This window comes from Mustela nigripes, chromosome 3, assembly GCF_022355385.1.
Source record: "Mustela nigripes isolate SB6536 chromosome 3, MUSNIG.SB6536, whole genome shotgun sequence".
Taxonomy (NCBI): Eukaryota; Metazoa; Chordata; class Mammalia; order Carnivora; family Mustelidae; genus Mustela; species Mustela nigripes.
This window is the reverse complement of record NC_081559.1, coordinates 51,307,470-51,323,777: the sequence shown is the minus strand read 5'-3', so window position 1 is coordinate 51,323,777 and position 16,308 is coordinate 51,307,470. Positions and strand designations below refer to the sequence as shown.

Genomic DNA, 16,308 nt, shown 5'->3' with positions numbered 1-16,308 from the left:
CTCAGTGGGTTAAGCCGCTGCCTTCGGCTCAGGTCATGATCTCAGGATCCTGGGATCGAGTCCCGCATCGGGCTCTCTGCTTGGCAGGGAGCCTGCTTCCTCCTCTCTCTCTCTCTGCTTGCCTCTCTACCTACTTGTGATCTCTATCTGTCAAATAAATAAATAAAATCTTTAAAAAAAAAAAAAAGTTCAGAAATTCTAACACACACTATAACATGGATGAGCCTTGAGACATTAGCTAAGTGAAACAAGCCAGTCAGAAAAAGACAAAAACTGTATGATCCCAATTATATGAAGTACCAAGGGTAGTCATATTCATAGCAACAGAAATTTGAATGCTGATTGTCAGGGGCCAGGGATGAGAGGGACTATGGAGGAGCTATTTAATGGATAGAGTTTCAATTTTGCAAGATGAAAAGACTTCTGGACATTGCACAACAACGTGACAGTATTTACAGAGGAGGGAAAAAAATTTTCTCTCCCCTCTTGTTTTGGGATCATGAGGCTTGCACATTAAATTGACAAAATAAAGAGTAACAGGAGAAAAGGCATATAAATTTTACTTGATATTAATATTTTTGATTTTGATGTATATGAAGGCCTTCATAGAAAAGTACTGAATACCCAAAAAAGTGGTTAAATCTGGCAGCTTATACATCTTTTAACAAAAGATGATCAATTGTGAAGAAGTGACAAGACAGAAACAAAACAAAACAACCCAACAACAACCATGTTTGGGCCCATGTTTGGGTTGGTAAATTGTAGAAGAGCAAACATACAGGACTAGTGGCAGATAAGGGATGGTTAGTTTAGTTTATGCATAATCATCTCAGTGCCATATCTATCTCTATTGAAAAAGGTTGTTGTGCCTTTCCTGGTTCAAGAGAGAGGGACACTTTCAAAATGGAAATGCATGCCTTGCTTTTAAGCAGACTGGAAGCATAAGAGAGATTTTCCTGTCTGCAGTTTCTTAGTTGCCTTCAAGTTAAAATAATTTTTATGTCAAAATGGTATAGCTTGAGGTACCATATTCTGATCCCCTTCATACTTAACACTAATAAAATGTATACCTAAAAATAGTTATGATAACATTTCTTATACTACATGTATTTTACCATATTTTTTTTAAAATTCAAAGTAACAGTGTCAAAAAATTAAATAAAGATGTTTTTTGGGGGTAGTTCAAGTCTAAGTTGGGTTATGCAGTATGCTTTCTGTTTACAGTGGTACATAAATGTGTCCCTGAGAACATACCTAGAAATGCTTTACTCCACTTTCTTACTTGAAAGGAAAATTATAGTGTAATATTATTATCCCAAAGATAGTAATACCTATCATCTCCATTTCTGTCAAATATATATTTGTATGCATATATAAACATACACAAATGCCCTTTTTATCTGAGTAGTGAAATTAATTCCACACATGAGCACATTACATAAATCAAGTATTGTAGAAATTATTATGATTATCAAAACTTTTGCCAGCATAGGAATGTTGTAGTAATTCTCAAATTAAAAAGAAAAGATATGGAACAGAGATGAGAAATCCAATTAACGTTTCCATTTTCTCTCTCTTCTTTGTGCAATCAATGCTGTACTTGTCACTTTTTAATTCATGGGAAAGGCCATCCATATAAATGGACAAGTCCATTTATGAGATTGAGCACAGAAAAAAATGTATACTACGGTTTATTTTTGTTTTCTGTAGTAAATACACTTGTCCTCTGTGAGCAACTTATTCAGAATTTGTATGCTACAGCTCTTCCACTAATAATGCAAGACTGCTCCAGTCTTTTTCTCTTTATCAGCTTGCATGTGTGCATACGTAAGAAGCAGTTATTTGGTCTAGGATATAAATAGCTGAAATAAATCTCCAATTTCCTCATTTTTTCCTCTGATGAAATATATTTAAATGCCAGCTGCATTATAACCTTCAAATAACTCAATACCAGAACTTGAAGTGCTATTAAATGTCTGAATACAAGTAAATGCTAAAGAACCTTAGTATTTTGTTTTAATTGCCCATAGCTTTTTTATAAATATTCACCGAATAATTACTGTTAATTTCTTATTCAAAAATAATTGCAGAGTAAAGGGAAAAGCCGAATGCTTAAAAAGTTTCCTCACTTAGTTGAAAAAGGGAGCCTAAGGCATAAGAGAATCAGACAGAATAATAATAATAATAAACATAAAAATTTCACTAGGAACTCATGGCAATCCTATTATTACTTTGTCATTTTTGCAATTATAGGTGTGTTCACACAATACTGTTAATTAGTTGTTTATGTAAATATAGCCCTTTTACATCCTCATAGACAGGGGCTGTTATGTGCATTAATTTGTTCTCAAAGCTAAGTTTATGGTAAGTACGTGACAGGGGCTGTTTGGCTGGTGGACCGATTTGCTGGTTTAATTGGTGAAAGGAAACTGGGGCTTAGAAAATTAATGTCTTGCCCAAGACCTAAAGTTAGCCATAGAGACAGATCTTAAACTTCTGTGTTCGGCTCTATACCTAGAGATTTTTCTCAATTACTTGAAAAAGCTCTCTCCACAGTTGGCTTTTTCTTCCCACATTTGTTTTACATATAATAACATAGAATCATGTATCTAAACTTCATTGATTATGGTCATAGTCATGTTTTCTCTACTTCTAGGACAGCCCAGATCCATGAGATAACACTGACTACTGATGCCCAAGCAAACCAAAGCATCATTTTTGCTGTCATTCATTGAATATGCAACTCAATGCTATTTTCAAAAATAATGCAAACACACAAACACACACGCATCTACACTTAATTTACTTAATGATTATTCCTTTACTTAATGATTTATTTTTACTTAATGATTATTCCTTTACTTTTGTACTTTTATGGAGTTTTACATATCCACAGATTCTTTATATTTCTAGCATTGACTGTTTCAGGCACTCAATAAATACTTAACATCTCTATGTATTAGTAAAAAGAAATTAGAATATTTAGGTGTTTAAAGTTCCGTCACCTTACCCAGATGTGGGTTTCTCACAGAGGCTTTCCCTCACTACTTTATTCACCGCACCTTACCATTCTCAGGTCTTTTATTCATTCTAAATTCCACGAAGCAGGAACTTTTGTGTTCACTGTTATATCCCAGGCACACAGAACAATATCTGGCACATATTAGCATACTAAGTGCTCAAAAATAATGCATTAAATGTCTCTTAATGGAATTTTTAATTTGGTAACTCTTTAAATTTCTCTCTCCAGATATTAACATAAAAATCTTGTGTTAAAAATCTAAACAAAATGACATCTATTTACTTGTTTTCTGAAAATAGTAATATTTAGGCCCTGTTTTTATATACAAACTGCATAAATTTAAGAAATCTTAGAACCATAATTATTGAAAAACATGGTAACAAATCCCTAACGCTGATCATTAACATATTAAGCTAATATTCATTTTCCTCAAAGTTCTGAATCAGAATTTTATGACATTTCACTTTTGTCTTTTAAGTTAGGGAGTTTATGAGCAAAGGAGAGAGAGGGGTGGTAAGACCATCAGTAATTTTATTTATATGTATATGTAGACTATAACAAGAATCCTAGAAATGGAGGGACTTAAAGAATAAAAAATTTAGTAAGATCTTCAGTCTTAACTGTCCTTAAAATATCCTATTACCATGACTATTTGTAATACTATTATTTTATTTGCTCATATAATTAAACAGTATATACAAATGTATTACACATGTCAATAAATTAAGTATAAGTTAATTAATTAATGTAAATATTCAAACAGTTCACTATTCACTATTCAATATTTACTATTCACTATTCAATATTCAAATTCACTAGGAATGGACATTCCAGAACTTAACCCTAACTTGTCCTGATGTTTCATCACAATCACCTCAAGAAAAAAATATTTTTATCTACTCTCTTCTCTGTGAAAACATGGGATATTTACTAAAAGTTTTTTGCTCTGAACATATCTTCAAATATTTATAGATGGATATTAAGGCCAAACACAAGACTAAACTAATAGGATAATTTTTCTGAATTCAGTCAAGCCAGTTTAAGGCTATATTCTAGTAAAATATGCCGAGATACTTGAATGAACTGCCTGTGTGGTTCAGACACTTTGTAAGTAAATATCAACTCTGTTTTTCCACTAAAATAAATTAAGCTCTTTTTAAAACTATTTTTCAATACCAATTTTGTACACCTTTATGTAATTTATCAGTCATCACTGAGACTAACTTAATATGTTCATATCGTTTTAAGATATAACTATCCAAAAATTGAACAGTAATGAACACCAAAATTGAAAAAAAGAAAGTTTTCCACATCAGATGAGTATTGGCAGATTTCTACTTCTTTTAAATAACAGTTTGGATATATGATTCATAATGTGTTTTTCAACATTAGATTTTCCCAGACAGTCAGAGAACTGAGTCATTCAACATGACTTGCAAATATCTCCAGTAAAACTCACATTCATTTTATGATTTGTATAGAAAGTTTGGATGGTTTTATGTTTTCTTACTGATAGTACACACTATGGTGGTACCTAAAAATAAAACAGAAAATTATTCATTTCATTAATATTATTTCACAGAGCATTTTTAAAATCTCAAAATTCCAGCAGCAATCATCACAGTAAACAGGAGGTGGTTCAATATGGTGATATAGAAAAATCCTCAACTTAATTCCTCCCACAGACACACCAAATTTGCAGCTACATATAGAACAATTCTCTGAAAAAGACTTGAAAACTGGCTGATCAGCTCCTCCACAACAAAGGATAATGGGGTCACATTAGAATGGGGGGAGGGGAGAGGAAGACACTTGGTCTCACCAAAATCCCCACCCAACACATCAACTTACAATCTGATCACAATCAGGTCTTACAAATACAGTTTTTCCCTGAGGAGCAAGAGGCTCCTGCTCCACATCAGGACCCCCAACCCTTGAGACCTGTACTGAATAGACAAGTCCCCAGAAGAGCTGGCTTTGAAAATCAACAGAACTAATGTTCAACAGACCCAAAAGGATGTAGGAAGCTGAGACTCTCTCCTAAAGGGATCGCATGAAACCTCATGTACCCAAGACACAGCACACAAGCATTAGTTTAAAAATCACTATACCATGTGTGGAAGAGATTCAGTTGTTGATCTTCAAGTGTCTGCTGGAGGGGCAGGAGCCTGATGGAACTCTGGAGACAGAGATGTTGGTGAACAAGATTTTGGGGCTCTCATTCTACTTGGTAGAGCCAGTGATGGTGGCTGACATTTTTTATACTCTTCCAAGTACCAGTGAGTGTGCCCCAACCCTGTACTCTCCCATGGCTTTGCTAATGCCAGCAGTTGCATCCCACTTCAGTGCTCTCCTACAGCCTCACTAAAGCTGGCAGGCAGGCCCAGGTCCTATACTACCCCATAGGACCATAAAAACAAGTGGAAATACCTGATCCCCTGATCCCCATTGCCCCCACTAAAGCTGGTGGGTGTGTGTACAGTTCATACATGGGATGCCTCTTGAGTGTTCTACTATAGTGGCAAGGGGGGGTTGCATTTTTGGGCCCCACAGTCCTGAAACAATTGGAGTGACAGTTTTTGGCAGGGTTACAACCCCAAGGTTCAGCACAGACAGAAGGCTGAAACACCTGGGGGCGCCTGGGTAGCTCAGTTGGTTAAGCCTCTGCCTTCTGCTCAGGTCATGATCTAAGTGCCTGGGATCGAGCCCCACATAGCCTCAGTTCCTTGCTCAGCAGGGAGCCTGGTTCTCTCTCTCTCTCCCTCTGCTTTCTGCTCCCCTTGTTTGTTTTATCTCTCTCACTCTGTCAAATAAATGAAAAAAATCTTGAAGAATAAGAAGAAGGAGAAGGGGAAGGAGGAGGAGAAGGAGGAGGAGGAGGAAAAGGAGAAGAGAAGGACACAGAGTTGCTTTTAGAAGGCATAGGCTGTGCATGCCATCTCTGTGCTCTCCTGTGGCTATGCTACAGCCAGCCAGTACCTTCCAGAAAGGAGTTTATGTAGTCATTCAGAGCTTTGACTTTTGCAATTGTTGCTAAGGAAATACTTCCCAAAAACTTGGTCTGGAGGCCAGCTGGATTTACAACTGTAGTCCTGCAGGACTGTATATGTTAGCATACTTTAAAAGCTTTTGCGTGAGGGTCTGATTTCCAATCAGCCTGAAATTGGGGGCTAAGATCCCTCCCTCTGAAACAATGACAGGTCTTGATACAACCTCAAAAATAGGGATGGATCAAAAGTAATCAGGCTGTTTAGACAACTGCAAAGGTTTAAGAGACAGCGAGAGCTATGACAAGGTTGAAAGATAAGTGTCATCTTCTACATAAAGTCACTCCTTCAAGACTGGGAGCATAAGTGTTTCTCCTAATCCATGTGGACAAACACAAAGAATCAAGGAAACTGAGGAAACAAATGTGTTCCAAATGAAAGAACAAGACTGTGGGGAAAAAACCTTAATGAAAGGAAGATAAGTAATTTATCTGATAAACAGTTCAATGTAATGGTATAAGGATGCTCACTGACTCAGGAGAAGAATGGAGGAACATACTAGAGCTTTGACAAAGAGAGAGAAGATATTATAAAGTACCAAACAGAAGTCACAGAGCTGAAGAAAAAGATAACTGAACTAAAAAGTACACAAGAGTTTTTAACAATAGACTAGATGAAGCAGAAAAAGGATTAGTGATCTGGAAAAGGGGCAGTGGAACTCACTAAAGCAGAGTAGCAGAAAGAAAAGAAATAATAATTTAAAAAAGTGAAGATAGTTAAGAAATCAACATCAAAATGCAAAGCAATATTTGCATTTTAGGGGTCCCAGGAGAATAAAGTGAGAAAGGGGCAGGAAACTTATTTGACGAAGTAATAGCTGAAAACTGCTCTAGCCTGGGGAAGAAAACAGATATCCAGAGCCAGGAAACCAATGAGTTAAAAAAAAAAAAAATGAACTGGAAGAAATCAATACCAAGTCACATTATAATTAAAATGTCAGCAGTTAAATATAAAGAATCTTAAATGCCATAAGAGAGAAAGGACTTGATATGTGTAAGAGAACCCCCATAAAACTATAAGCAGATTTTTCACCAGTAACTTTGCATGTCAGAAGAGAGACATCGTATACCAAAAGAACTGAAGGGAAAAATCTTCCAATCACAAATACTTACCCAGCAATAATATCAAGCAGAATTGAAGGAAAGATAAAGAGTTTTCCAACAAGCAAAAGCTAAGGGAATTCACACCACTAAACGAGCCTACGAGAAATGTTAAAGGGACTACTTGAAGCTGAAAAGAAAGAATACTAATTAGTGACAAGAAACATATGAAAGTGAAAATCTCAATGGTAAAGGCAAATATTTAAGAAATGTAGCAGATTAAACTTACACAGCTAGGGGGCGCCTGGGTGGCTCAGTGGGCTAAAGCCTCTGCCTTCTGCTCTGGTCATGATCTCAGGGTCCTGGGATGGAGCCCCACATCGGGTTCTCTGCTCAGCAGGAAGCCTGCTACCCTTTCTCTCTCTGCCTGCCTCTCTGCCTACCTGTGATCTCTGGCTGTCAAATAAATAAATAAAAATCTAGGAAAAAAAAACTTACACAATTAGTGTGAAGGTTAAAAAACAAAAGTAGTATAAGTGCCTATAATTTGTTAAGGGACACACAAAATAAAAAGAGTCAAAATATGACATGAAAATATAAAGTGCAGGGGGTTGGTAGAGTGAAAATGTAGAGTTTTAGAATATATTCAGACTTAACTTGTTATCAACTTAAAATAGACTGTTGTATATGTAGGCCACTACATATAAGCATTATGGTATTCACCAAGCAAAAACCTGTAGGAAGATACACAAAAGGTAATGATAAAAAAATCAAAGCATAACATTAAAGACAGTCTTCAAAGTACCAAAGAAGAGAGAAAAAGAGGAAAAAAGAAAGAATAAGTACAAAACTATAAGGGTCAGAAAACAATATAGTTATACAAATAGTACATAGCTATCAATAATTACTTTACATATAAGTGGACTAAATTCTTCAATGGAAAAAACAAAGACTGGCTGAATGGATTAAAAGAAAAAACAAATATGACCCATCTGTATGTTACCTAGAAGAAACTCACTTCAGTTGTAGAACATACACTGACTGAAAGTGAAATATGGAAAAATCCTGCAACCATGCAAATGCAAAACAAAAGGAAGCTACAGTAGCTATACTTTTATCAGATAAACTAGATTTTAAAACAAAGACTATAATAAAAAACAAAGAAGGCATTACATAATGGCAAAGGATCAATCCAGCAAGAAAATGTAACCTATAAATAACTATACACCCAATATATCCATAGCATTTATTAACAGACCTAAAGAGTGAAATTAACAGCAGAACAGCAGTACGGTAAGAGTAGGGTTTTTAAAACCTCACATACATCAGTGGATAGACTGTCCAGACAGAAAATCAATAAGGAAACATCAGCCTTAAACAACACATTAGACCAAATAGACTCTAAAATATGAACATTCCACCCAAGACAGCAAAATACACATTCTTCTCAGGTGCATGTGGAACACTCTCCAGGATAGATCATGTGTTAAACCACAGAATGAATCTAAATATATTTAAGAAGACTGAAATCCTATCAAGCATCTTTTCCAACACAATAGTATGAAAGTGGAAATCAATTACAAGATCATGACTAGAAAATTTAAAATATATATATATATATGTATATATATATGAAGATTAAACAACATGGTACTGAACAACTAATGTGTCAATGAAGAAATCAATAGGGAACTAAAACAAACAAGCAAACCACAAAACAAAAAACTCTTGAGAATGTAAATGAAAAGAGAACACACCAAAATCTATGGGATGGAGCAAAAGTAGTTCTAAGAAGGAAGCTCAGAGTGATATAACATCAATAAATGAAAAATCCCAATCTAGTTATACACTTAACAGAACTAGAGAAGGAAGAACAAAGACAGAAACAATAAAAATCAGAGCAGAAACGAATGCAAAAGAAATGCATTCAGAAATGCAACAGAGAAGATCAGTGAAAGAGCTAGTAAAAGGGTAAAAAAATGTTGATAAACCTTTCACTAGACTCATCAAGGGGAAAAAGAGAGAGAGAGAGACAGAGAGACAGAGAGGATCCAAATAAATAAATCAGAAATGAAAGACCAGAAATTACAATGAGTACTAGAGAAATACAAAGGATCAAAAGAGACTGCTATGAACAATTATACACCACCAAATTGGACAACCTGAAAAGACAGATAAATTCCTGAAACATACAATCTTCTTGAATCATGAAGAAAGAGAAAATCTGAATGGACCAATTACTAGAAAGGAGATTGAATTAATAATCAAAAACTTCCAACAAACAAAAGTCCAGGACCAGATGGTTTCACTGGTAAATTCTACCAAAACTTCAAAAATTTAATACACATCTTTCTCGAACTCTTCCAAAAAAATTGAAGAGGAATGAATACTTAGAAATTCATTTTACGGGCACCTGGGTGGCTCAGTGGGGTAAAGCCTCTGCCTTTGGCTCAGGTCATGATCCCAGAGTCCTGGGATCGAGGCCCGCATCGGGCTCTCTGCTCGGTGGGGAGCCTGCTTCCTCCTCTCTCTCTGCCTGTTTCTCTGCCTACTTGAGATCTCCGTCTGTCAAATAAATAAATAAAATCTTAAAAAAAAAAAAAAGAAATTCATTTTACAAGGTCGGCATTACCCTAATACCAAAGCCAGACAAGACCACGAAAAAGAAAATTATATGCCAACACCCCTGATGTGCATAAATGCAAAATCTAATCTTCAACAGATATTTGCAAACCCAATTCAATATTAAAAGGACCTTGCATAATGATTAAGTGGGATTTATTTCTGGGATGAAAGGATGATTCAACATCTGCAAATCAATCAATGTGATACTCCACATTAATAAAATAAGGGATAAAAATCACATAATCATCTCAATAGATGCAGAAAAGGCATCTGACAAAGTTTAACATCCATTTAAAATAAAAATGCTCTACAAAATGGGTATAGAGAAAATATACTTCAACATACTATAGCTCATATATGACAAGCCCACAGTTAACATCATACTCATTGGTGAAAAGCTGTTACTCCATTATCCGGAAAATGCTGAGATTCCCACTCTTCCCACTTTGATTCAACATAGCACAGGATGTACTTACCAGAGCAATCTGGAAAGAAACAGAAGGAGGAGGAGAAGGACGGCAGGGAGAGGAGGAAGAGGAAGAGGAGGAAGAAATGAAAGGCATTCAAATTGGACAGAAAGAAGTAAAACTGTCACTCTTTGTAAATGATAAAATTTTATACACAAAACCCCCCAAGACTCTATCAAAAAAAGTCTGTTAAAACTAATAAAAAAAAAAACTGTTAGAACTAATAAGCTAGCTAATTCAGTAAAGTTGAATGATACAGCATCAATACCCAAATATCTGCTGTGTTTTTATACACTAAACACAAACTACTGGGAAGAGAAATTAAGAAAGCAATCCCATTTACAACTATATCAAAAAGAATAAAATACTTAGGAATAAATTTAATAAATTTAAGGAGGTGAAAGACCTATATACTAAAAACTATGATAATGATACAAAAATTGAAGACACAAATAAATAGAAAGATATTGAATGCTCATGGATGAGAAGAGTATTGTTAAAATGCATATATTACTCAAAGTAATCTACAGACTTAATGCAATTTCTATTCAAAATTGCAAAGGCTTTTTTTCACAGAAATAGAACAAACAATCCCAAAACTTGTATGGAACCACAAAAGATCCCAAATAGACAAAGCAATATCTGGAAAGAAGAAATAAGCTGATTTCAAAGTATATGACAAAGTTTCAGTAACCAAACAGTATGCTATTGGCATAAAAATAGATCCAGACAGAACAGAGAGCCCCCAAATAAACCCATGCATATATGATCAATTAATTTATGAAAAAGAAGGCAAGAATGTACAATGGGGAAAAGACACTCTCTTAATAAATGGTATTAGAAAAACTGGACAGATATAAGCAAAAGAATAAAATTAGACCACTATGTTACACCATACCCAAAAATTAACTCAAAATGGCTTAAAGACTTGAATGTTAAGACTTGAAACCATAAAACTCCCAGAAGAAAACAGGCACAGTCTGCTCCTGACATCTATCTTGGTGATGACTTTTTGGATCTGATTCCAAAGTTAAAAACAAGAAAAGCAAAAATAAACAAGTGGGGCTGCATCAAACTAAAAAATCCCTGCACTGCAAAGAAAACCGGAAAGTTAAAAACAAGAAAAGCAAAAATAAACAAGTGGGGCTGCATCAAACTAAAAAATCCCTGCACTGCAAAGAAAACCGGAAACAAAATGAAAGGGCCACCTACCAAAAGAAAGAAGATATTTGAAAATCACATATATGATAAGGGTTAATATCCAAAATATGCAAAAAATTGATACAACTCAGTAACAATAATAACAATCCAATTAAAAAATGGGCAGAAGATCTGTACATTTTTCCAAAGATGATATACAGGTGGCCAATAGGCACATGAAAATATGCTCATTATCACTAAAAAGTCAAACAATGGAAATCAAAATCTCAATGACATATCACCTCACAACTGTCAGAATGGCTAATATCAAAAAGATAAGAAATTAGTGTTGGTAAAAATGTAGAGAAAAGACTTTCATATACTGCTGGTGGGAATGTAAACTGGTGCAGCCATTATGGAAAACAGTATGTAGGTTCCTCAAAATATTAAGGATAGGACTACCATATGATACAAAAATTCCTCTGCTGGGTATTTATCCAAAAAGAAACACACATTTGAAGTCACATATGCACGCTTATGTTCACTGCAACATTATTTACAGTAGTCAAAATATGGAAATATCCTAAGTTTCCATAGGAAGATAAATGTATAAAGTAGTATATATATATACAATAGAATACTCAGCCATAAATATGAATGAAATCTTGCCATTTGCAACAATATGGATGCACCTTGATGGTATTACACTAAATAAAATAAGTCAGAGAGAAAAAGACAAAGACTGTATGATTTCACCTACAGATGAAATCTAAAAAACAATAAAATGAATAAACAAAACAGAGAACAGACTGCTGGTGTCAAGAGGGGAGGATCTTTGGGGGCTGGGAGAATTGGGTGAATGAGGTCAAGAGGTACAAATTTCCAGTTATAAAATAACTAAGTCATGGGGATATAATGTACAGTATGACCACTACAGTAAAAAATACTGTGTTGCATATTTGATAGGTGCTGAAAGAGTAAATCTTAAAAGTTCTCACCACGAGAAAAAAATTTTTGTAATTCTGTATGCTGATAGATGTTAACTAGAATTTATTGTGGTGATCATTTTACATTGTATGCAAATATCAAATCACTACATTGTACCCTGAAATGAGTATTTCTTATACGTCAATTATACCTCAACTTAAAAGAAAGGGATGTGGTGTATAGAAATTCTTGTAATAAATTACGTGTATAATAAATTGTGTGTGTAATAAAATGTGTGTGTGTAATAAAATGTGTCAACCTCATACACACATAAATAGATAAAAACACAGTAAGTCTTGCATTTTGTGTAGTTTTTATAGTAATCCATTTGAAATCTCCATTTTAAAATGCTAAATTGTTCTGTATTTTAAGGCTTAATTACTCAAGTACTTAATTTACTAAGTGATTCTTAAAAGAAGAAATACATTGGCCACAAATATTTTAAACAATGTTTGGTGAAAATTTTTTTGAAGTGATGGTTCTGTACTAACACAGCCGTCAGCTTAATTATCCCAGATCTCATATAAAATTTATGTTCTTATAGTTGAAAGTGAAGAATTCTTAAAAATTTGAAATAGTGTTTGTTTTTCCTGAATAGGCATCGTATTTATCCATTTTATCACAACATGATATATAAAACAAAGAAATGCATTATTATAATGGCATAAACAGCATCTAAACTGTTCAAAATTCTTTCAAAGAATATGCTTATTGTATATCTTAAATGTGTCTATGTACAAATATACAAATATGGATAAAACTACCTATAAAATGATATAGGTCTTTGGAATGCACAAATGTAATATTCAACATTTTAGTCATTTATTAGAGGACACAGATGTCCATAATATGTAGTTATTTGTGGTTGGTTTGGGGATTTTGGGGGGGGTGGTGAGAGAGACATTTCAAAAGCATATGAAGGTATACAAGCCCAGTTAGTTAGCTATCAAATAAACCTGATAATCCAGTCCCACCAATTCAACAAGATTTGTTTACTCTGTTTTGGTCTCATTTGTAGTAATTTAGAAAGGAAAAAAATCAGATTTATTTAATATGATGTTAACATCACTATGCTACTAATGTAATATAACCATTATAGGTGGCAGCCATTATTTGCATTAATTGTAATTTTATTCTATATGGAGAAAGTCATTACATGCATAAAAGAACAACTTCTATTTCCATGGAAGTGGGGTCTGCAGCTTATCTGTAAACTTGGAAATTTTCTAAAGTCTCGGGATATATCTTTTCTAAGCGCCAAGAGTCTGCTTTGTAAGAACTGTATTACTAGGATGACAATACTGCCACTAAATATTCTGATTTTTATTACACCCATTTAAAACATGTTCAACTATCTAGAGCATAGCATACAGTTAATCATAAACAAGCTGAATTTTTCAACATCATCCTGCATGGAGTATTACTATTTCCCAGTGAATATTTCTTCCATGGCTGATAGCTAAGCATTCTAATTATAAATAGTACCATAAATTGCTGGAATCCATAATAAATAATGTTTAAAGGGTCAAAGAATCATATCAGCAATGGGCCATTTTTACACTGGAAGCAAAGCATATAGTTTTTCAATACAAAGTGTAAGAGCTCTCTAGGAAAGCAAGCATATAACCTATCAAATAGCATGTTTATTCTGTATTTGGGAAGATAAAGCAAAGCAAAACAAAAAACATCTCATGAAGAGAAACCTGTTAGGCTTGCATATTCTGTAGTGTCTTTGCAAGCATACTATTTTGCTCTGCCAGGGAAGAAAATAGTATTTCTTATCATATGATGCACAGTACATCCCCACTATGGCATTCAGAACCATAGAGATCCAGAAGTTCTGAGATATAGAGATTAGCAATATATAAGATTATAGGAAATAATCATGGAAACTCATGGAAACTCACCCTTCTAATCTCACATCCGGTAGACTTCTGTTAAGGGCGATCAAGTCACTGGCCATAAGGTTAAACTGATTGATTTTAAACAGTTCTTTCATTTTCTCCTGGTCATCTTTAGGAATCAGCACAGCCTTTCCCATTTCTCCTGGCCCTTCTTGATTTCTTGAAATAACAGCTGTAAGACACACACAGGTACACACACACATACAAACACACAGATAATGAACTGAATAAATAAACTCTTATGTTAGATTAGATTTTGAAGTCTATAATCTAGAGACCGGCTTAATAACATAAACATCAAGTCTTTATTGCTTACTTACAAACCATACACTACGCTAATGAAACAACCTATTTTAATTCATTATCTCAATGCTGCATGTTGCCTTTTAAGTCTAAACATATTATATGATTTGATTAATCAATACTTAAAACTTCTCTGTCATATATTTTTTAAGATTTTTAATTTATTATTTGACAGACAGAGATCACAGCAGAAAGGCAGGTGGTGGTGGGCAGGGGGCAATGGGGAAGCAGACTGCCTGCTAAGTTCAATCCCAGGACCCTGGGATCATGACCTGAGCCAAAGGCAGAGGCTTTTAAACCACTAAGCCACCCAGCTGTCCCTGTCATATTTTTAATATAAATTAGAGAAGGGATGAACTTGAACACTTAGGCAGACAAAATTGTGCAAAATCAAAGAGAACTTTTGAGAATATGCCAACATAAATTTATTTTCATTCAATTAAATGTTTTGATATTTCACATACCTACTCCCAGTGCACCTTTCTAAAAGAAAGCAAGGTTGATAACCCATCTCAACTGCAATTTGATTCCTCTGTCAAAGCTTTTTAAAAAAATAGAACTTTCACAGTGGTGAAATAGATTTTCAAATGTCAAGTTGGATTTGGACACTATATGCTCCATTACTGGCACCTCTCAACAATATTCCGGACTTGACTATTTATCAAGAAAACTCAGGATTCCATATACAGGTCATTTCCCTGCAAGTTATCACTACACTAATATTCCCTCTTGCTCCAAAATACCTTTCAATGTTTGTGTGTATGTGTGTGTATGTGTATGTGCATGTGTGCATATGTGAATGTGAATGTTAATATATCAGTTTTTAAAAATTCCAGTCAGTCCTAATGGATCCTTAATTTACTCTTCATAATGATGCTAAATTAAGTTAAAATGAAAGGAATGTGGTCTGGTCTTGACTTTTTCAATGTGTTACTATTTTATTCCCTAACACATTATTCATACTGAAATTAGCTTCCCACCTAGGGGCAAATATTTGGAGCCAGATTACCTTAAAAATTGTAAAATTTATAAAGTATATAAAGACTGTGAAAATAATTTGTGAAATATTTCATAAAAATACAAATTCCAAAATAATAGAATAGGTTTGAAACTAGAACATAATAAGAAAACTTTTGTCTGCCTTGATATTTATACGTAGAGAACATCTAGCCTGATATTACTAATACTAATAAACAATGGGATCATTCAGTTGATTATTCTTTTTGGAATGGCATGAGTCAGACTATAAAAGAGAATAAGCATCTCTAAGGACCTTCAGATAGGAGTATGAGATATGAGAAGAAGATAACAAGCCCAGAAATCCTCTGACATACAGAAAAATACTAAGAACTGGGAAAATTTTAAATGAAAAAATTGTATGTATCCAACCCCAAATTATTTAAAAAGTGGTCATCTGAAGAGTTTATAAAGAGCCTCATTCACTTCATGAAGCAAAAATAGAGACAATAGCAGAAATTTTATGAAAAAGCACATTTTGTCAATTTAAGAAATAAAATTCTAACAGCAATATTTTACTTTGGGAGTTAATATGTTTATTATCCCCCAAATCAGATAAAGTTGATGGAGTTAGCTTTCACTGACTTTGTGCTCCTGGTGAGATGTTGGACTTGGATACTAAGTTTCCTTCCATTTCTATTCTAGGGTTTTTTTTTTTTTTTTTTTTTTTTTTTTTTTTTTTTGTCAGAGAGAGAGTGAGCGAGAGCGAGCACAGGCAGACAGTGGAAGGCAGAGTCAGAGGGAGAAGCAGGCTCC

The 16,308-nt window shown here is 34.3% G+C and overlaps 1 protein-coding gene across 3 annotated transcripts in view; it reads right to left on the bottom strand.

Annotated features, from left to right (window-relative positions):
* The window catches only part of GALNT13 (polypeptide N-acetylgalactosaminyltransferase 13), a 533,010-nt gene that overhangs the window by 281,686 nt on the left and 235,016 nt on the right, over window positions 1-16,308 (bottom strand). For all 3 annotated transcript variants that reach the window (XM_059393983.1, XM_059393985.1, XM_059393984.1), the window contains one exon: window positions 14,236-14,404. In XM_059393983.1, the coding sequence (XP_059249966.1) occupies window positions 14,236-14,404 (169 nt within the window). The remainder of the gene's footprint in view (window positions 1-14,235; window positions 14,405-16,308) is intronic.